The sequence below is a fragment of the Cebus imitator genome, unplaced genomic scaffold, assembly GCF_001604975.1.
Source record: "Cebus imitator isolate Cc_AM_T3 unplaced genomic scaffold, Cebus_imitator-1.0 Scaffold254, whole genome shotgun sequence".
Taxonomy (NCBI): Eukaryota; Metazoa; Chordata; class Mammalia; order Primates; family Cebidae; genus Cebus; species Cebus imitator.
Window position 1 is genome coordinate 2,207,659 of NW_016107569.1, and position 22,701 is coordinate 2,230,359.

At 57.4% G+C, this 22,701-nt stretch overlaps 1 protein-coding gene across 1 annotated transcript in view; it reads right to left on the minus strand.

Moving 5' to 3' along the window:
• Positions 1–20,881, minus strand: part of PRRX2 (paired related homeobox 2) — a 58,681-nt gene extending 37,800 nt beyond the window's left edge. Inside the window, exon 1 of the mRNA XM_017499095.1 lies at positions 20,403–20,881. Within this exon, the coding sequence (XP_017354584.1) occupies positions 20,403–20,661 (259 nt within the window). The 5' untranslated portion in view covers positions 20,662–20,881. The remainder of the gene's footprint in view (positions 1–20,402) is intronic.
• Between the last annotated feature and the right edge of the window lie 1,820 nt (positions 20,882–22,701).

Below are 22,701 nucleotides of genomic sequence, written 5' to 3' on the forward strand. Positions count from 1 at the left end.
AGCTGGGATTACAGGCACGCTAATTTTTGTAATTTTAGAAGAGACAGGGTTTCACCATCTTGGCCAGGCTTGTCCTGAACTCCTGATCTTGTGATCTGCCCGCCTCGGCCTCCCAAAGTGCTGGGATTACAGGCATGAGCCACCTTACCCAGCCAAGACTCCTTTAAAAAAAATTAGCTGGTGTGGCAGCATGCACCTGTGGCTGGCTACTTGGGAGGCTGAGGTGGGAGGATCATTTGAGCCCAGGACATGGAGGCTGCAGTGAGCTGCAATTGCACCACGTGCACTCCAGCCTGGCAACAGAGCGAGACCCCGTCTCAAAAACAAAACAAAACAATAGTAAGGAGGCCTGCGTCCAGATACCCGCCCTCACAGGCACAGCCCTAAGAGCGACACCTTGCATCTGCACCCGAGGCATCTCACTCCCCTCACCCTTGTCTTGCCCCTGGCTCTGAGCAGCACCAGGAGGGGAGCCTGCCTGCCAGCCCAGGTTCTAGTTCCCACACCTGCCCCCTCCAGCCCCATGGGGTGCCCCTGCCCCTACAAGCCCCACCCCCACGAGCCATCCTGGCCTTCCTTGTGCTCCTTGGACGCTGGTACTCTGCTACTTCCCGTCTTCGCACATGCGGTTCCCCCGGCTGGAAGACTTTTCCCACATCTTCACAAAGCCTAGCCCAGCCCTCACCTCCCTTCTTAGACACCACTTCCTGTACGAACCCTCTCCTCACTGGCCCAGAAAGGCATGGGGCTCCCAGCTACTCCACCATCACTGACTCAACTTGCTTGCACTGCACCAACAACAGGGTTCCCCCTGCACCCTCAGAGCAGTGTCAGCAGTGGCGCCTGGCACACAGTAGGTGCTCAGGAAACACTGCATGGACGAATGAATGAATGACTCACAAACTACACCCTTAAGTCTTTGGGTGCACAATACCTAAGGCCCAGGAGGTTTTCAAAGGCCCAGGAAAATGGGATTCTGGAAATGGTTTTTAATTCAGTTCCAAAGTCCAGTGAAGAAGGGAAACAGGCCAGGCGCAGTGGCTCACACCTGCAGTCCGGGAGGCTGAGGGGGAAGGGTTGCTTGAGTCCAGGAGACTGGACTTTTGTTGAGACCCTGGTCTCTACAAAAACTTTAAAGAATTAAGGCTGGGTACGGTGGCTCACGCCTGTAATCCCAGCACTTTGGGAGGCCAAAGCGGGTGGATCACCTAAGGTCGAGAGTTCCACACCAGCCTGATCAACATGGAATAACCTCATCTCTACTAACAATACAAAAAATTAGCCGGGCGTAGAGGCCCATGCCTGTAGTCCCTGCTACTCGGGAGGCTGAGGCAGGAGAATTGCTTGAACCTGGGAGGTGGAGGTTTCGGTGAGCTGAGATCACACCATTTTACTCCAGCCTGGGCAACAAGAGAGAAACTCCGTTTCAAAAAAAAAAAAAAGAGGCCAGGAGCGGTGGCTTGCACCTGAGCCTGAGGCTGAGGCAGGCGGATCATGAGGTCAAGAGATCGAGACCAGCCTGGCCAACATGGTGAAATCCTGTCTCTACTAAAAATACAAAAATCAGCTGGGTGTGGTGGCGGACACCAGTATTCTCACTATTCCGGAGGCTGAGGCAAGAGAATCGCTTGAACCCGGGAGGTGGAGGTTGCTGTGAGCAGAGATCACACCACTGCACTCAGCCTGGCGACAGAGCAAGACTCGGTCTCAAAAAGAAAAGATTAGCCCGGTGAGGTGGTGGCACATGTCACCCGGCTACTCAGGAGGCTGAGGTGGGAGGATCAACTGAACCCAGGAGGTCGAGGCTGTGGTGAGCTATGATCATGCCACTGCACTCCAGCCTGGGCAACAGTGAGACGCTGTCTCAAAAATAAATAAATAAATAAAGGACACGACCAAGCGGTGAGTGAAATGTGGACTTCTTGGGACAGTGCGGCAAGTGGACAATCAACGTTGTCCCCTCCACAGCTTCCTGGGGACCACACAGCCCACGGGGCCCACACTGGCCAGAGTGATGCCCTCAGCCCAGGGAGAGGGCAGGAGGGGCCTCAGTGGCACACTGCCCGCCCTGGGAGAGGGGACAAGATGGTGGAAGGGTGGCCCAGTGCCGGCTGCCCAGGCCTCCTGGATGGACACTGGTTGCTTTGAGAGTCGTGATTGACACAGGAACCCTGGACCGAGTGCCCTCAACTCCACCCACAAGCTGGGTGACCTTGGGAAAGCTTCTTGAGCCTTGGCTGCCTCGTCTATAAAGCAGGCATGATAACGGTCCCTCCGTGATTAGGTGAGACAATACATGTGAAGGGCTTCAAGCACGGCCCGTGCTGTTCAGGAAACTCTTTCTCTATAAACGTGAGCTCCATTACACCCAGGAGCACCCCGTGGAGAGCAACCTCCCTCCATTCCTGTCCAAGGGGCACCAGTGAGGCCCCACCCCACACCCAGGCCTCAGCCAATCAGCACTCAGCTTCTCTTGGCCACTGTGATTGGCTCAGAAGTGGGCACCGACCCAATGATGGCACAGCAAGACGTTTGCAGAGATTTCTGGCTTCTTTTCTGTTGGCTTCGTGTGTGTGTCTGTGTGTGTCTCTCCCTGTGTGTATGTCTCCTCTATAGGAAAGGGTGAAGCCAGAGAGACAGAACCCAGGCCCCAGTGTCATTGCTTAAGCCTGGATCCAGCTGTGCCTGAAGTCCCACTCTGGATTTCTAAATTAGGCTAATGAATATATCCTAGTTTTGCTTAAGCTAGCTGGGACCTGTCTTTCACCCTTCATAGGTGACAGCCTTGACCAGTACAATGCCAAATCCCAATGATACCGTACCCTTGTCCTCACCCTGGCAGAACCAGAGTAGTATGGCTCCCACTCCGGGAACCCAGAGGGACTTGTGGACCTGCCTCAGGAATCTTCTCTCCTGTGCTCCCGTGGCTGCCTCCACCACACAGGGTCCAGGGTCATGGGTCCCTCTCAGGGCGAATTTGGGATATGAGTCTCTGCAGCCCGTTGGGAGGAGCTCCTGTTAGCCACAGCCTTGTGCAGGAAGAGGGTAGGGATGGAAGGACTCTGAAGTCTGATCCTGGGTTTTAGCCTTACCTCTGCAGGTGCTGGCTGTGCAGCCCGGGGATGGCACTCCCGTCTCTGAGCCCAAGAGGCCCCTGTGCTTCTCTTCAGTGAAACTTACCAGCACTGTAGCAAATTACCTGCCTGTATCTTTATCAGTTACCCTCAAGCTCCCTAAGGGCTGACGGGTGGATGTCTGCCTAGTGCCCGCACAGAGCAGGGGCTCTCAAGAAATACGTGCTGCAGGAAGGAGCCTGCTTCTCATCTGTAAAATGGAAATGTCAATATCCATCTATAAAGATGAGGGGAGATCGTGTGTGTCATATACTTAGTCTGTAGAGGGGGACCTCCTAAAAGGGAGATGATTAATTACTGCTCTGAAGGGGTTCCCAGGAGGGGTTCCCAGTGGACAGTGCCTTCACCCAAATAGGTCTTTACAGTCTTTATGCTGGCTTGGCAGGAACTGGCAGAGCCAGTGGAGGGAAAGATTTGTTTTTTTTTTTGTTTTTTTTTTTTGAGAGAGGGTTTCACTCTGTCGCCCAGGCTAAAGGTGCAGCCGCACCATCTCGCTCACCGCAGCCTCCTGGGTTCAAGCGATTCTCCTGCCTCAGCCTCCTGAGTAGCTGAAACTACAGGTGCATGTCACCATGCCCAGCTAATTTTTGTATTCTTCACCATGTTGGCCAGGCTGGTCTCAAACTCCTGACCTCAGGTGATCTGCCCGCCTCAGCCTCCCGAAGTGCTGGGATTACAGGTGTGAGCCACCTTGCCCGGCCAAGGAGGGGAAGACGGAGACACAGGTCTGGGGTCTCCATGGTGGCACTGAGAGACCTGAAGATGAAGCCCCTCTCTGGGGCTGTCTCTGACCCGGTCACAAGGCCCAGGCTTTTGTCTACTGTGCCAAAGACTAGGTAGGGCCAAAGATACCTGAGCTGTTTCCAGGATGGGGCGAAGCCATTGCTGACAGAGGCATGGAGACACTCCCTGTCCTCCTCCCTCCAGCTTCACGCTGGACCAGCCAAGAGACAAAAGAATATACAAACCCCTACTGTCACCACCCGCCCCAGGGTGGGCTGGGGGAGGAGGGATGGAGTTTTTGCCTTAATATGGAGCTAGTTTGGGTTGGAACAGTCCTCCAACCCAATGCTAGGGGGATGAGAGTCCTTGGGGGCCCGCAGTTGCCAGGGAGATGGCTGGGTCTTTAGCCCCTCCTCTCTCAGGAGCCCTCACAGAGGAGTTTTGAAGAATAGCGATGGCAGTAATGATAGCATCGGGACACTTTGGGAGGCCGAGGGGGTGTGTCACAAGGTCAGGAGTTTGAGACCAGCCTGGCCAAGATGGTGAAACCCCATCTCTACTAAAAATACAGAAATTAGCGGGCACGCTGGTGGGCACCTGTAATACCAGCTATCCGGGAGGCTGAGGCAGCAGAATCGCTTAAACCCGGGAGGCAGAGGTTGCAGTGAGCCAAGATCGCACCACAGCACTCTAGCTTGGGCGACAGAGTGAGACTCCATTTCAAAACAATAAAAAAAAAATTTTTTTTTAATAATAGCATTGGGATCTCAGGGGCAGCCGCAGTGGCAGCGGCAGGGCCATCTGTGCCAGGACTTTGTGAAGCGCTTCCCATCTCTCTGCATCCTCCGAGTAGGTGTCCCACTGTCTCAACGTCACCGACAGAGAGACTGAGGTTGAGAGAAGAGAAGCCCCTTGTCCCAGGGAGCTAAGTGGGACCCAGCTGACATCCTGGGCTCCACTCTGGACCTCCTCTCCCTGGGGTACCTCGGGCACAGGAGAATGCCACAGGCATTTGGCCAACAGCTCCTGGGAGCTGCCTTCCTCCTAAGATCCACGCCTCCTCCTCAGGGACCAGCCTGTACCATGGGAAGGTGGAGAGAGGAAAATTCTCAGCGCCACAAGCGGCCCTACTCTCCCGGTCACTGCTGCGATTCCCCAGTTTGAATAAAGCAGCAAACACGTGCCCACCATCCCCAGGGAGCCCAGAAGTCGCCAGAACCTGGAGGTTCTTCTGCAGTAGGCTCCAAACTGTCACTGGCCAAAGGACACACGTCGGCCTTTGGTGTTTCTGGAACGGGGCTCACTCCCCACACCAGGCTCTCATCCCACACCGTCTGCCCCGCCATCTGCCCCACCCTCAGACCCACTCTTCACTTGGGTTTCCAACTGGTTCTGGTTTGGGGATGGAGGGAGGGCAGGATTAGGGAGGAGCAGAGAGCTGGCACCGGATGGAGGCAAACCCAATACATTCACGACTTTTCCGGGGACTTCGGGCACTGCCATTGCCCTCCTGCTACCAGCTGACATCCTCCACGACACCCAGCGCTGCTTTATCATCAGGGAACCTGCTTTCTTTCTTTTTTTTTTTGAGACGGAGTCTTGTTCTGTCGCCCAGGCTGGAGAGCAGTGGCACCATCTCAGCTCACTGCAACCTCCACCTCCTGGGTTCAAGCAATTCTCCTGTCTCAGCCTCCCAAGTAGCTGGAATTACGACAGGGGTACACCGCCACACCTGGCTAATTTTGTATTTTTAATAGAGATGGGGTTTCACCATGTTGGCCAGGCTGGTCTCGAACTCCTGACCTCAGGTGATCTGCCCGCCTCAGCCTTCCAAAGTGCTGGGATTACAGGCCTGAGCCACCACGCCCGGCCAGGGAACCTACTCTCTGATGGCTGCTTGGACCTCAGGGTCCTAGGCAGAAAAGGAGCCAGCACTGAAGTCAGCTTTCCCAGGGATGCCAACGCCACATCGAACCCAGCTTTGCTGGAGCTGGGGAATGGGCTCGGAGTGTGCATGCAAGTGCATGTCATGCTCTTGGCACACGGGGAGGACCCAGCTGCAAGGCTCCAGGCTGCAAACCTCAGCGCCTCAGCCTCCCTCCCCAAAGTCGTCTTAGCCACAGACCTTCTGGACGTTGCCATTAATCTCTAATTTGGATTTTTAACCTCAAACACCACATTTTAAAAATAGTTGTGTTTTACAGATGGCATCTGCCATGAAGTTATGTACAGTTACAACCTGCGCCGTGGAAAATAAAGCAAGTGCCTCCTCCCGCACTGGAGCAGCGGTCACATCCAGCCGGCAGCTCGGTTCAGTGCAGCGGATCGGTGCTGTCCTTCCAGAGAGGGGGTCCCAGCTTGTAGGCAGGGCTGGGCAGGGGAGAGGGCTCTGGGTCCTGTATGCAGGCTGGGGGTGGGGCGCTGGGCTGGGTAACTCATCTCCCTTTTGGAAAGCATGGTTAGGTACCGGCAAAACCATGAGGGAAGCTCCTGGCACCCAGAACTCTGTTCCTCATCTCAGCTCCCCTTCCTGTGGGGCTTGGGGAAACCTCTCCCTCAGTGTTTCCATCTGTGAAGGGAATGTGATGGTCCTAAATGGGACATCCGCCCCTCCTCCTAGGTGTCGAGAGAAAGAAAGAGAGAGAGAGAGAGCGCAAATTGGTATTTTCTTTTTCTTTTTCTTTTTTTTTGAGACAGAGTCTCGTTCTGTCACCCAGGCTGGAGTGCAGTGGCGTGATCTCAGTTCACTGCAACCTCTGCCTCCTGGGTTCAAGCAATTCTCCTGCCTCAGCCTCCGGAGTAGCTGGGACTACAGGCTCACTCCACCATGCTTGTCTTATTTTTCTATTTCTAATAGAGATGGGGTTTCACCATGCTGACCAGGCTGGTCTTGAACTCCTGACCTCAGATTATCCAACCTCCTTGGCTTCTCAAAACGATGCTTTTACAGGCGTGAGCCACCGCGCCTGGCTAAACTGGTGTTTACTGAGCACTTTTCAGGGGTGAGGCAGGCGTAAAGCTAAGTCCCTACCTGCCTGGTGTCATCAACTCCTGAGCAGCCCAAACCCCAGGTACTATGATGATGATCATTTTGCAGATGAGGAATTAGAGGCTCAGAGACATGAGTGCTTTGCCAAGATCACCCAGAAAGTGGAACTGAGGTTGGGGCCAGAATCTCCACAGCAGAGCCGGGCCATTCCCCAGCGTTTCCCGTCCCTGGGAAAGGGAGGCGCTGGAGGGGTGGTGCCCTTGGGAGCACCTGAGAGCTGGCTCTGTTTCTCTGCCTGCGTCACCACTGAGCTGCATGGGGGACAACAGAGGCTGCTCCTGCCTGAGCCCGCCTGCCTGGGTCAGGGGGCAGCTCTGGGCTCATTCAGCAGCCCCTGCTCCAGCGTCGTGGAACCTTCCTACCATTCCCTTCCTAAACAGGCCTGGAGAGGGTGGGTGAGGCCACAGTCAGCCCAGTCCAGGGACTCCAGGTCAGCAGAGGTGGGGAATAGACCACAATCAAGGACCCAAGGCCTAGCGCCCCCATGCACTCACTGTGTAACCTGGCTTCCTGGGCCTCAGTTTCCTCACCTGGAAAATGGGATCATAAGACCACATGCCTTCTAGAGTGCTACAGAGGATTTAATGAGATGATCCATGCAGAGGGCGCAGCACTTAGCAGGCCCATAATAAATGGTCCTGTCAGATCATGGTGCTGACGGTGATGGGGGTGGCGCTCACAGCCACCGCCCCTCTGCCACCGTCACCCAGCTCGACTGTCCTGACTCTGCCGAAGCAGCCCCGACTCCCTCCATTCCTCGTGGAATGCTGGATTCAAGGTCAGATGGCCTGGGATGGCCTGCCTTCCTCGCCCTGTGAACAAAACTCCCACCCCAGGGTCGTCGTGCCCCTGGGACACACAGCCCTGATCTTGCGTCCCTGACATCAAGAAGCCATCACCAGCCGTGGCTGCCCAGTACCTTGGCATCTGCACCCCCTTCCCCACCTCTCTGATGGGTGCTGCCATCCTGCACGCGGTGGACTGTGACATGGGGCCCGGGCACCTACCCTGCCACTGGCTCTAAATGGCTCCCAGAGCTTTCCCTCCCTGGCTCAGGATCTGGACAGGTCTCACAGCGGCTGGGCCAGGGGCAGCCAGGGCTGGGGGCAGTCAATTAGGGGCTTGTGGTCAGCTCCTTTGGAGACTGGGGCAGCCCAGGCAGCTCTGGGCAACTGAGACACAACAGTCATCCCAAATCGGACACTGGCTTCCCGTGTGACGGGAAGAGATGCTCATGGAGAGAGCCCCAGGGAGGGCTGGAGTGTGTGGCCACTCTCGACACCCACAGACTCACAGACTGCATCCCATGGCTCTTAGTACAAAAGTCACAAATCTCAAGCAAGATCTGTCAGACGGAGGCCCCGCCATGCTCTCTCCCACCCTTCCTGCTCCAGAGCAGCCATGCTTTTTCCAACTCCGAGCCTCCTCCCCGCGGCGTGCCCTCCCTGACCTCCTCTCTGGACAGCTCCACTCATTCTTGAAGTCCCTTCTGAAATTCTGCTTCTTCCAGGAAGTCTTCCCTGAACCTCCAGAAAAGGTAGGGGCCCCATTGCCTATTGTCAGAGCATCCAGCATGTCTCCTTCACACCAAGGACCACAGCTCCCTTGTTTGCTGCAGGGGCCCTGTGCTGGCCACAGCCTGGCAGGCAGTAGGTGCTCAATACTATTCGTGGAAGGAGGGAAGGGTCCACAGAACACCTCCCATACTTTTCCTCCCTTGACAGAGAAACCAGCCCCTTAAAGAAGCAGCCCCCTAGACCGGGCGCAGTAGCTCACACCTATAATTCCAGCACTTTGGGAGGATGAGGCGGGCAGATCACCTGAGGTCAGGAGTTTGAGACCAGCCTGACCAACACGATGAAACCCCATCTCTACTAAAAATACAAAAATTCACCCGGTGGACGTGGTGGCACGTGCCTGTAATCCCAGCTGTTCGGGAGGCTGAGGCAGGAGAATCACCTGAACCCGGGAGGTTGCAGCGAGCCCAGATCACGCCACTGCACTCCAGTCTGGGCGACAGAGAGAGACACTCCATCTCAAAAAAAAAAAAAAAAAAAAAAAAGAAAGAAAGAAAAAAGACAAAGCAGCCCCAGCCTTGAATCTGCTGCAACAGCAACCCCGCTCTCAGCCGGTTTAGATCTTTGCCTTTTCTTTCTTCCTTCCCAGTGAAACCAGAGTAGCCCGTTTTGACTTCTTGTCTCCAGCAATTTCCCGCTTTCAGCCCTGACGCTCTCCTCCCCCGGGGCTGTGGTCGTGGGGCAGCCAGCTCTGTGGGAGAGGCTGGCCTTCCAATTAAAACATGATGTCTCTAGGAAACATGAGCTTCCCTAAGGCAAGGGCTCCTCCCTGGTCACCCTCCTTCCCATCACAGCGAGGCCTGGAGCCTCCCGGCCTGACTATGCCATGGGCCAGTGTCTGCATGGGTGTGTCCCTGGAAAAGAAGGCCTTCCTCAGGACACTGCAGAGGTCACCAGGTGGGAACCGGGGAGGTGGGAAGAAATCCCCTGTCCCTTCTGGGCCGCCCCCAGGGACAGAGCCTAGACTGTTTCTAGCAAGAGAACCCTGCGTGGCTCCCTGGCCATCTGGGGCACTGGCGCCAGGTGGCCCGAGTGATACCTGGGCTCTGGGGATCACTGCATATTTCCGGGGTCAAGTCACTTTATCCTTCTGAGCCTCAGTTTCCTTGCCTGTAAGACAGGGATAAAGCTTCACCTCTCTCGTGAGGCTGCTGAGTGATTCTGTGAGAGGCTACGCATCAATCCCAGGGTTCAGAGCCTGGCAGATGGTAAGAACAGGATCGGCGGGGGGCGCCTTCGTGCTAAGCTTATGCCTGGGGGGACCAGGGTTGGCCTGTTCACTGGGATTTTCCCAGCATCTCAAAACAACACGCATGTGCACTGAATACAAGAGCAAATGAGGAGAGTCCTATGCAGTTTTCCTGGAACCAAAATGCAGAGCAGATCTTGGAGGGGAGTTGGGAGGCACGGAGTTTAACACACAGTCTCTTAGGGGGAAGGCAAAGGAGTCTCTTTTCTGTGGCCTCATCATGAGGGGAAATGAAACTAAATGCCCATTTGTCTTTCTTCCCAACTTTGGGAGGTTTTCTCTGGTTTTGTCTCCCTAGCCAAGGATGCAGCCCTTCCTTCTCCAGGCTTGAGGACAGAGCCCCTCTGAGCTGCGGGGATCACGCTTCAGGCTCTGGGGAGGCCCTGAGACTCCCAGCACCTGCACCTGGAATGATGTCTGCATCTGGAGGCCCCTCTGGCTTCCACGCCCGCAGGGTTAGCGGTGGGAGCCTCCAGGGGTTGTCGGGCCTCAGCCTGGGCGAGGGAGCTCATCTTCTGCGTCAGCTGTGGACTGGAAGCCCTCTGAGGGCAGGGGCTAGGTCAGATCCATTTCTGAATGCCTCAATCCCTGCCTCACAGTGTCCTGAAAGCACCTGGGCTCTGCAGCTTCCCTACCCGCTGTGTGACCTTGGGCAAGTCGCTTAACCTCTCTGAGCTCCAGCTTCCTCAGCTGTAATGATGATCTCAGATACTCTCTATTCTGAGCACTGTCTGGCTGCCTGCTGAGTACTCCACTTCCATCATCTCCCAAATCCTCAAAACCTCCCTGCAAGGAGGCATGACTCTTGTCCTCCCCAGATGGCAAATGAGAAGCTGGGAGAGAAACTGGCCATGATCACTCAGCGGGCCAGAGGCGGGGCTGGAACTCAAGATCTGGCCTTTGCTTCTCATGTCCTTGGCCATGCCACCCCTGATGCCCACCATCCTACAGCCCAACCCCGTTGCAATCAGACCCTCAGACACGGGGTCTCAGCAAGGAGGGGGGTGACTAAGCCAGAGGAAGGACAGAAGGAGAAGGAGCCTCCTGGGTCCCAGAGGGTGCAGACGGAGGCCCCAGAAAACAGGAGGGTGCCAGGCATTCTACACCCACCTGGGGGGGCAGCCTCCACCTGAGCCCGTGCAGCTGCCCTGCCCACTGGCTGCCCACTAGCTGGACGGGCTGCCTGCAGCACCATCTTGAGAGCATTAAGGGCTGCTGTTAACAGCTGTTTTCTGTTACGTGTTATTTGTTAGTCTAATGAAAGGAGGTGCACTGGCTTTCAAGACCTCAGAGTTCTGTGGGGTTTTATATGGGAGGCCCGCGCAGAGCTCTGGTGGAGACAGAGGCCGCAAGGCCCCTGCCAGGCGCGCTTGCCCGGCGGCTCCCACTTTGATTCCGAGGTTTGCAGCCATCCACGTGGTAATTCCAGCTCTGGTTAAATGTCATTTTTAATAACGCCATCTCTGGCATGTAAACGTCTGTGCCCATGGCAAGAGGGAGCCCAGCAGTGGGGGAGGACAGACAGGGAGGCGGGGTGGGGCAGTGGGACAAAGTCTGGGGTGAGGAGGATGCCCCCTGGGGACAGCGGGTCCCCATCCCCAAGGGAGTCCTACAAGGGAAGGGAGGGTAGCATGGGGGTAGAAGGTGTGGGCAGGATGCCAGGAAGGGGCTTTTCCAGAGACTCCTAGCTCAGCAGGGAGGTTTCTGACTGTCCCTACACCCCAACCCTGGCCGCCAAAGCTAGAGGGGGTCAGGATACTGGCAGAGAAGAGACAGGAATCATCTGATCACATCACCCCTGCATTCCAACTCAAATGTGGACGCACTGGCCAGCGCTCCGAGTCTGATCCGGTGGGTCCGGGTGGGGCCCCGAACTGCACCAGCTCCCTGAGTGATTCTAACGCAGTGACTCCTGGGACCACACAACGTATGTCCAGAAACAGATGTCCACCCTTCTTGTCTGGCAGATGGGGACACTGAGGCTCGGACCCACGACAGCGTGTGTCTCAGCCTGTAGGGCTGGGCCGGGCGAGGCAGGAACCCCGTGTCCTGACTCCTAGTCTGGGGCCCCTTTTACTGCCTCTCTGGCCACAGTGACGGAAGGTTCCCTGTCCTCACCTTGTCAAATCTCCAGCAACCCATGTGTTCGTTCAGCTCTCAGGGGAGGGCCCCTCTGTGGAAGTTTCCAGGCCTCTCAGCCTGGGTCTCCTTCCCTGTTACTATGTCACCCCCAAACCTCCTCCAGAGACTGCACATTTTGCAGCCCCCAGCCTGTTGCCCGGTCCCCAATCCTACAGGCCTCAGCTCCTTGGCAGCTCCATAACCCGTCGCCCCCACCCTCTCCTAGCCCCTCCCACCACCCCCAAACCGGAAGGTCTCGGCTGCCCATCCCACGCACAGAAAAGCAGAATCCATCACAGAGAGAAACCAACATAATATCTTCCAGAGCCTGCTTCATTTTTAGGACACAGGAAAAGATATCATTAGCCATCAAGGGCCCCCTGTGGACCCATCCTGCCATCTTGGTGGCCCCCCAGAACCCGGCTGGGCACACACAGCTTCCCTGATGTGGAAGGGACACAGAGCAGGCGCCTGGACCTGGGCTCAGGGCAGCGAGAGCAAGCGGGAACCAGTACTTTCTGGTTCTCCTAACAACCTTTACTTCCAGGACTTGGTGCGATTCCGTGGCTCCTGGGTTCCGGCCAGAGTGGGGTGTCCCGGCAAGCCCATGCTCCTTGGGAGGGGCAGTTGTGGCCAGCTCTGCCCCTCCTAGGGATGCTCTGCCACCTGCCCCCCTGCCCCGTGTCACCTCCCTACCTGCTGGATGCTGACCGCCGGGTACCCCATCTCTTCGTCTGCTCGGTGTGGGAGCCGGCGAGATAACTGCCCCAGCCCCCCTCTGACTAAACAGGAAGCTCCCACGCTCTCTCCTACTCACCACCTCGCAAAAGGCACTTAACCCTTGGCCCACACCGGTGCAGACGATCTGCCCATCTACTCTCGAGCCGCCGAGGCCGCCCGGACCGCTAACAGCCAGGGCTCCATCGGGGACCGGGCTGGAGCCCTCACGATAGGGGATGCACGTGTGCACGGTGTGTGTATGTGGCATGGCGGGGGTGGGTCTGTGTGTGTCTTTGTGTCTGGGAGTCTGGGAATGCCAGACCATGTGGTTCCCAAATGCAAGCCTAGGACAAAGTTTTCACCAACAAAATGAGAAAAATAGCGGCTATGAGTGAGCTTTTTATGAAGCTAAATTAAGTTGATTTTGAGAACCTTTCTTTCTTTTGTTTGTTTGTTTTTATTTTTTGAGACAGGGTCTTGTTCTGTGGTCCAGGCTGGAGTGCAGTGGTGTGATCACGGCTTACTGCAGCCTCGAACTCCTGGGCTCAAGGGATCCTCCTGTCTCAGTGTCCGGAGTAGCTGCGGCTGCAGGTGCATGCTATCATGCCCAGATAATTTTTTTTTTTTAATTTTCATTTTTTGCAAAGATGAGGTCTCGCCATATTGTTCAAGCTGGGCTCAAACAATCCTCCCGCCTCAGTCTCCCAAAGTGCTAGGATTACAGGCTTGAGCCACCTTGCCTGGCCAAGAGCCTTTCTTTACTCAGAGATGAAGATACTCAAAGGTTATTTCTTGGATGAAAGTGTGGGGACATGAGGGTTGTGAGTAAATGGCTTTTCTTGGCAAATCTTTCATGCTGTCCACTGTATGCCGCTTCCTCAGTGACTGGAACTGTTTCTGCATTGCTGCATTTGAAAACTGGAAATCTGGGAACCACAGGCCAGCAGTGGAACTCAGGATTGACACTTTTTTTTTTTTTTTTTTTTGAGACAGAGTTTTGCTCTTGTTGCCCAGGCTGGAGTGCAGTGGCGTGATCTTGGCTCACCACAACCTCCGCCTCCCCGGTTCAAGCAATTCTCCTGCCTCAGCCTCCCAAGTAGCTGGGATTATAGGCATATACCATCACACCTGGCTATTTTTTTGTATTTTTAGTAAAAACAGGGTTTCTCCATGTTGGTCAGGCTGGTCTTGAACCCCCGACCTCAGGTGATCCACCCACCTCCGCCTCCCAAAGTGCTGGGATTACAGGCGTGAGCCACCACGCCCGGCCAGAATTGACACCTTATAGGTATTTGGAAAATGAGTGTAAATGAATGAATGAATGAATGAATGAATGAACAAGTGCGGGTGCTGGGGATGGAGCGGGAAAGGGAATCTGTCCTTTCGCTATTCCCAGAGACAGGGACCCTCAGCAGCGCTCGTGCATCCGGGAGACAGGTGAGGGTGGCTGTTGTTTCCCAGCAGGAGGGGAAGGGCAGCCCCACCACTTCCACTTCACACACCCCAGCACTGGGCTGTCCCCACTCCCCAGGCCTGACCCATCTCCCTCACACCTGTGACCCAGGCCAGGCTGCTGGAGATACTGTGGAGAACCCCCGACCTGGGCCACCTCACGGCTTCCTGAAAGCAGCCCACGCCTGCCTGGGAGTGGACATCCCTGGTCAGGCCACCCCAGCATTCTCAGGAGCCAGGGGCAGCTTCGGGTAGTGGTGGAGAGTGGGGGCTTTGGAACAGGAAGGCCAGGCTGGAATCTTACAGGAATGGGAATGATGTGACCTTCTCTGAGCCTCAGTTTCCCTCTTCTTAAAATGGGAGAATCACAGGACCCGCTTCATACGGCTGGTGGAAGGACAACTCCAATGAGGCTTGTGACGCTTCGGCCCACATGCAGAGCACATGGCCGCTGTGCCCACGAGGCTTCAGGTCACTCTCACCCCGTCCCCTCACGCCTTCCTTCAGCCCCACCAGGGCCACCCCTTCTACTCCACTGGCGCGGCCTCTGGCCCAGGGTGGTGCACTGCTGTAGGGTATGTTCCGGGAAGCACTGGCTCCCCTTAAATCACCCCCAAGCTACCCCTCCACCCTGGATCAGCCACTGTCCTTTAGGGTCTAGGAAACCACGGATGTGCCCCAGGTTCTGCCTCGTCCAGCCTGACCGCACGTCCTTGCCCGGAACAACCCACCCCAAGCCTTCCTTCCTGCCTCTACCACCCAGAAACGCCTAACATAGGCACAGGTCCATCCCAGAGCCCGTTCTGTGCCGGCCCCCGGGGCCTGTCCCTCTCACCCGCTTTGGTCCCTAACAAGCCTCAGCCAGAATCTCCCCAACAGCCAGGTGGGCTCCCCTTCCCTGACTCCCCCAGCCCAAGGACAGGGCAGGAGAGGGAGGTCTGGACTTAACGATCCAAAACCAAATCCCTCCCCTCCTTTCCCAGCTGTGAGGCCTCAGGCAAGCTGCTTTGCCTCTCTGGGCCTCCAAAATATAGGGATGGCATCACCGGTCTCGTAGAGCGTCTCTGGGAGCTGCAGTGGAGACGATTTACCGAGCACGTCCTTCACCCCAGGCATGGACCCCAGGACCCCCATCCACTCTGGGCTCACTGCACCGCTATGAGGGAGACCACAGCCCTCGTTCCCATCCCATAGATGGTAACTCTGAGTCTCGGGTTCTTTTTTTTCTTTCCTGCATGGACTTAGGGCATAGTCTCAAGGTTCTTTTCAGGCCTCAAGGGTGGCGTGTAAGCAGGTGCTGTCACTACTGTTCCAAGCTACTTTTTTGGAGTTTTCTGGGAGGGGACAGTGGTGGCTCCAGCCTGTTGAGCTTCTGCCCACAGAGAAGAGCAAGCTGGTCTGAGTCCCCTGTGCCAGGCCAAGCCCCAGCCCGATGACCTACTGGACCGAGGCGCAAGACGTCCTGGAACCACAAACAATGAACCAACCCTCCCTGGCAAAAAGGCGGAGATGCAACTCGGGCCACTGTCCCGCCCCCAGCCACCCAGGGAGGCCCAGCAGTTCTCAAACGGAAAGCCCTCTGGGCACGCAGCCCCTGGCTGCTCACTCCTCCTCCCTCGCTGCTCCCAGGATCCTGCTGAGACAGGGTCACATGTCTGAGCGTCCAGGCACCAGGCCCAGCTCAGACCCAGGCTCACAGACTCCACATCCCCCGAAGGGGCGCCCATCATGGGGTTCCTAAGCCTGGGTCAAATCATCTCAGTCGAGAGGGTCTCCCAGCCCTTGTACTCCATCTCCCGATGTTCAGGTGGCGAACGAGGCACAGAGAGGGGACATGACACAACCAAGGTCACACACGGAAAGGACAGCAAAAGCCAGGACCTGGACCGGAGCATGCCGGTCCCCCAGTCAGTGCTCACTGACTGCACAACGCCCCTTTCCCCAGGAAATAGAGAAAGGGGAAGGAAGGGGAGAGGGGAGGGAGAAGTTAGGCAAGCTGTCTTTCAAAGGCTGGGCTCTGAAGGAACCCCTTTGTCTCTTCTCCCAAAACCTGGCTCCGGTCTTGTGCTGATGCCATGTTTCAGAATCAGTTACAGGAAGACCAGTTCAAAACTGAAGTCAGCCGTGGAAAACAGTATTATGGTCCCTTAACAAATTTAAAGGTAGGGCCTGGTGAGGTGGCTCACTCCTGTAATCCCAGCACTCTGGGAGGCCAAGGCAGGCGGATCACCTGAGGTCAGGAGTTCAAGACCAGCCTGACCAACCTGTCTCTACTAAAAATTAGCCAGGTACGGTGGATGCACCTGTAATCCCAGCTACCCGGGAGGCTGAGGCAGGAGCACCACCTGAAACCAGGAGGCGGGGGTTGCAGTGAGTGAGACTGAGCCCCTGCACTCCAGCCTGGGTGATGGAGCAAGACTCCATCTAAGAAAAAATAAAAATAAAAAATAAAGGTAGAACTACCATAGGACGTAGTCATTTCAACGCTGCGTAGATACCCCGAATCATGAAAAGCAGGGACTTGAATGGAGAGTCGGACACCTGTGTCCACAATGGTGCTGTGCACGGCAGGCGGGAACAACCCCCGGGTCTGTAGATGCGTGAACCGATACGCACAGTGTGGTCCGTCGGTGCAGTGGAATGTGAGTCAGCTTTAAGAAGGAAGGAGATTCTGACACATGCTACATGGGTGAGCCCCGCGGATGCCGCACTAAGGGAAATAAGGTGGTCACAGAGGGGCAGATACTGCAGGATTCCACTCACATACGAGATCCCTAGGAGTCAAATCCACAGAGGCAGGAGGTGGAATGCTGGGTGCCAGGGGCTGGGGGAGGGGGATGCACGTTCAAGGGGGTGCAGTTTCAGTCTGGGAAGATGAGAAAATTCTGGAGATGGATGGTGGTGACAGCTGCATGGCAAAGTCAGTGGACTTCGCACCACTGGACTGCATTCTTGTAAATGGTGACAGTGGCAGATCTGATGTTAGCCATCTTTTACTGCAACAAAAAATCACCGAAGGCAGGTCTGCCAATCTTTTCAACTCAGGGGTCCCTTCCAGCCGTGCGGAGCCCTGGGGGACCCCCACCACAAGCAAGACTCACTCCTAGTCACAGACGCACCGACAGCCCCCTGAGGGCTCCCGGCCCACCCTGGCTTGTCCCGTGCCCAAGACACAAGCACTTCATCTTCCCGAATCTCTGAAAAGTGAATCCACAAGGTATCCCTCAGTTTCTCCTGCAGTGAATCCTGGGGTTTTCCAAAGCAGGCACCAGCCCTGAGCCCTGGCCGGAGGCCTCACCCCTGCCTGGCTGTAGGGGCTCTGTTTATTTCCAGAGTTTGTCCATGTCCCTGTCTCTGCCCTGCCCACAGGAGGGAATGCTTTAGAGAAAATCTCAGTCGTTCACGTGGTTTCTTTTGCTGTCAGTCACTGCAAAGGCAGCAAACGAGAGTTTGTTTTCCTAACGTGTTTGGCATAGCTCAGCGCTGGGTGCAGCCCTCAGCGTTTGACTGGGGAGGAAGGAACCCGAGACCCTGATTTGTTCTGAGTCACTAGCGAAGCCACAGCCTTCCCAGCCATTTCTAGGGGGAGCCTGGTCTTAGAAAGTCATTGGCAATAGCAGGCTTTATGTGCTGGTGCCTGCTACCCCAGCAGATTGAAGACACATTAATTACTAACTCATTGGTGTCACTCGTTCACTCTTCTTTTTCTTTTCTTTCTTTCTTTCTTTTTTTTTTTTTTTTTTTTGAGACGGACTCTGGCTCTGTTGCCAGGCTGGAGTGTAGCGGCAGGATCTCAGCTCACTGCAACCTCTGACTCCCAGGTTCGAGCGATTCTCCTGCCTCAGCCTCCTGAGTAGCTGGAACTACAGGCACCTGCCACCGTGCCCAGCTTTTTTTTTTTTTTTTTTTGGTATTTTTCGTAGAGACGGGGTTTCACCATGTTGGCCAAGCTGGTCTCAAACTCCTGAATTCAGATGATCCACCACCTCAGCCTCCCAAAGCATTGCGGTTACAGGCGTGAGCCACCGCCCCCAGCCAGACCATCTCTTTCTTTGGACCTGAAAACAACTCAAGAACCATAGGAAACCCACCTCCAAGCAAGTCTGGATCCCCGGTGAGGTGCCTGGGCTCCTGTAAGTCCGGGACTGGAGGACCGTGCCGCAGCCCAATACGCAGCCCCCTGGCCTGGGGTCTGGAGTCCCGGCAACCGCAGCAAGGTTTGGCTGCCCACTTTCGAAGGGTCCAGAATGGGAGAAAGAGGGACCCCATCTCTCCCACTTTTGGAGCCTTCAGGACTTGGGAATCCACAGCAAGTGGCAGTGGGTGGAGCAGTCTGACCCAGAGGGATGAGCGGGAAACTGGTGCCTGGCCCACAGGCCCCTCTCTTCACCTCCTGCCTGCAGACCCAGACCCAGACCCACACCCTGGGCAGAGCCCAGGGATGCTCCCTGACAGAGCTCCATCCTCTCTAGGGCAGAGTTAGGCAGCTTCCAAAACAGGGGCCACTCCACAAGCGCCTCCTGGAGCCTGGCCCAGACTCAACCCCACCTGATCCCACACCCAGTGTGTCCCAAGCAAGCCTGGGTACTCCCAGTGTGCCAACGCCCCTTCTTAGGAGAAGGGCTGCAGGCCCCATGGGCTCTCCAGGAGGATGGCCAGCCCCAGGAGGCTGCTGGGAAGACCCACTGCACACCCAGCTGCCTGGAGGCTGCCAAGGACTTTGTCCAGGCGCTCACATCCCCAGCTGACACTAGCTGTTCTGGGATCCCAGGGAAACCCGACACCAGAGACCTTCTACACTGTGTCCGGGAGAAGCACGGCCTCCCTGTCTCTCCCCACAGCAGGGGTAGGGCAGAAATGGGCATCCCGTCCCCCAGCCAGGACTGGAGTACAAGACACCCTGGCCCCCTTCCTTCCCTCCTCACCCCTCTGCACCCCCTCCTCTCCCTTCCTTCCTCTGCCTCTGTCCCTCCCTCTCTCCCTCTTTCCATGTCCCCCCTTCCTTCTTTCCCTTCACCTTCCAGTGGTTCCTCTGTCTCTTCCCAACCCCTGGAGTCTCCCTTCCTTAGGGTAAAACCAGGACCTCTCTTCTGTCCTGGGGGTGGGGGCCGGCTCAGAGCTGCTGAGGTCCTCAAATGACCTTGGGCAGGCAGGGCATTCCCCCACCACAAACCAGGGGCCACCTACTTTCCTCCAGGACAGAGTGGACCTCTCCCTCCCTTTTTCCATTGGGGAGCTAAACCCCACCTCCTGGGAGGGCTGCCGGCCTCACACTGGCTGCGGAGGGTGCGCAGTCCACCGTGGCTGGTGAGTGGCAGCTGCTGCCGAGAGGGAGTCAGTGGCCTCATCTCAGCCGCAGGCTGGCAGCAGCTGGGTGCACTCAGAAGGTGCCCCGTGAACGGCAAGCGTGTCGCAGGCGTCCCCGCCAACACACATGGTTTCAGACCAGGCTACAGTCACCACCTCTGTTTTCCCTCCACCTCCTGTCTCTGAAAAGCTGAGGAATGCAGCCAGCCTGGGCACCCTGGGACCTGGAGGCTGGTGCAGGGAGCAGGCTCCCCAGGCTGCTGGAGTCAGGTGGCACACTTCAGGGCCCCAGAGCCCCGAGCAGGCCAGCCACCCCCAGAGCTAGGGGACAGGGGCCTGGTCTCAGACCACCCGGCTCCCATGCTGTGTGCGCTGAGCGGCGCGCGAGGACTCTGGTCCTCCCCTCCCTTCCCCCACTGAACCGGCCAGGGCTGGGCCTTTGCTTTTTCTCCATCTTCTCCCCATCCCTCCCCTTCTTACCAAGGGCTGAGGACCCTGCCATCCTGTGTCACTTTTTGAAAAAGGCCACTTGGGTGGGTTGTTTGTTTTTAAAGCCCCTTCCTGATGACCTTTAACCTCCGCAGGGGAAGAGAGGCCTGGCTGGGCCCGTTCCACCGAGGCAGCTGCTCCCGGGGCAAACTGGAGGGCGGGGGTGGACAGGCACCCTCGCCCCCCAAAGAGGCCAACCTAAGACGGAGGAGGAGCTGGGGCGGACCTCGCTCACGCAGAAGGGAGACGGCAGGGAGACGGCAGGTTTGAAACCCCAACGTGCAGCTCAGCAGTTTTGCCCCACTCAGGTCTCGGTTTCCCTAGTGGTAACGCGGCAGCAGCCACACCCACTTCCCAGGCTGTTCCGGAGCCGAGCACTGGGGCGCGAAGGCAGCGGGCTTTCCCGTGGGGACACGCCCCAAGACTCGAAGAGGGTCCCCCTCCCCCAGCCCTGAGTTCTGGTCCACTGCCGCCCACACCGTCACCTACACGCGCGGCCGGAGGTCCCGCCGCCTACCGCGCGCCCCGCATCTTCGCGCGCCCCGGCCCCGCCGCTCCAGTCCCCGGCCGGCCGCACTCACCGTCCTGCGGCGCCGCCTCGCTGCCGCTGCTGCCCCCAGACGGCTCCCGCGCCGCGCCCTCCCGCGCCTCGGCCCTGGCCCCGGGGCGCGCCGCCAGCCGCCCGGCTGCCGCCACCTCCTCTAGGTCCAGAAGGTGGCTCACCGAGAAGTTCTTGCGCGCCTGGGCGCAGTCCCCTGGCCCGATCGCGGGCGGCGGCGGCGGCGGCCCCGGGCCCAGCGCCGGCTTGTCCAGGGCAAAGGCGGCGGCCGCGCTGTCCATGCCCGCGAGCAGCCCAGGGGAGGCCGGCGGGGGTCGCGGGCGCGGGTCCCAGGAGGGGTCGCGGGCGCGGGTCGGAGCGAGAGCCCCGGCCGCCCCGCGCTCTGCCAGGCTCCCGCCGCCTCCCGGCTCCACGGCCCGCCCGGCGCTGACGTCGGGGAAACAAACTTTCCGCCCTCCCCTTTGCCGCGGCGGTCGCTCACTCCGGAGCCGCTGGAGCACGCGCTGCTCCGGCCACACGCCCCTTCTTGAAGCAGACCTCGCCCCCGTCCTCCCCTCCACTCCCTCCCCGCGCTCCTCGCCCGCCCCCACCCCGACCGCGGGGAGGGGTCCCCGGCAGAGCCGGGCGGAGGCTGGCGCGGGGGGCGGGGAAGGGGTGTCCTCCCTTCACCCTCCCCACCCACATTTTAGGGAGGGGGAGATTCCGCATTTTGTCGTTTTCCATCTCCCAAGTGCCTGGGAGGTCGTGGCAGAGGGCGTCCCCCCTCCCTTTACAATCGCCTCCTCAGGTGGAGGGGGCGGCCAGGGGACGACGGAGAAGAGCCCCCCACTCCCAGCCCCAGCCTCCCTTCCCTCGTCGTCCCCGACGCCGGCCCCGCCCGCGCTGACCCAGAGAGCTCCGTGCACTCCACCCGCCCCAAGGCTGTCTCCCCGCCACCGAAGGCAGCGCATCCTCAGGCTCCCGGGGAGCACGCGACGCCCCCACTCCGCCTCTCCCCACGCTGCTCCTTGCCAGGTCCCCCCACGCACACTTGGTGCCCACCCCCAGGAGGCCCCAGGCCCTTCCCCAAGGAAAACCAAGCGGGGAGGCCGGCGCTTCGCTGCAGAGTTTCTAGCGCGCGCACAGAGGACTGCCAGCCTGAGGCTGAAACGGGAGACAGGAACGAGACAGGCAGACTTCGGTGTTCGCTCTTGTTTCTGTTTTTCAAGGAAAGCACAGAAAAGATGTACAGGGTGAGCAGAGCTGAGACCCTAGCCCCCCGGTTGCCATGGCTATTTCCCCAGTACAGCCGCCTGCTGACCCCTTCCTCTGTCCCCATCTGTCCCCTGGCCTCACTACATACGAGGCATAAAGTCACATCGGCCAGTCGCCCACCACCGGAGGAAGCCTTCAAAACATTCTTTCCCAGCTCCCACACGGAAGACCGGCCCGCACACATCCCTGAAAGCCTGCAGACAACTATTTTATTTATTTATTTATTTATTTATTTATTTATTTATTTATTGAGACGGAGTCTCACGCAGGTTGGAGTGCAGTGGCCTGATATCAGCTCACTGCAACCTCCACCTCCCGGGTTCAAGCAATTCTCTTCCCTCAGCCTCCCGAGTAGCTGGGATTACAGGTGTGCATCACCACGCCCTGCTGATTTTTGTAGTTTTAGTAGAGAAGGGGTTTCGCCACGTTGGCCAAGCTGGGTTCCAATGCCTGACCTTGGCCTCCCACAGTACTGGGATTACAGGTGTGAGCCGCCTCGCCCAGCCCAGAGGACTATTTTTAAGGAAAGCCTAGCAATACGTGATTCCTCACAGCATGAGTCGTTTGTGTCCCCCCGCACCCTGAAATGAATCGCCTTTGAAATGAGGCTGAGTAGGCCTGGCCCAGTGGCTCACGCCTGTAATCCCAGCACTTTGGGAGGCCAAGGCATGTGGATCACATGAAGTCAGGAGTTCAAGACCAGCCTGGTCCACATGGCGAAATCCTGTCTCTACAAAAAAAAACAAAAAATAAAAATAAAAATTAGCTGGGCATGGTGGCAGGCACCTGTAATCCCAGCTACTGGGGAGGCTGAGGCAGGAGAATTGATTGAACCTCGGAGGTGGAGGTTGCAGTGAGCCGAGATCACGCCACTGCACTCCAGCCTGGGTGACAAGAGTGAAACGGCCTCAATAAATAAATAAATTTTTTTAAATGAGGTCGAATGTCCCCCAAGTGTCTTTAGCCACAGCAATCCATGCAGGGGCACACGCGGGTAGGGCAGCCTTTGGAGATGATGGGGCTGTCTTTCCTTGGACCTCTGCCCCAAGGAGTGTCCAACAAGAAAG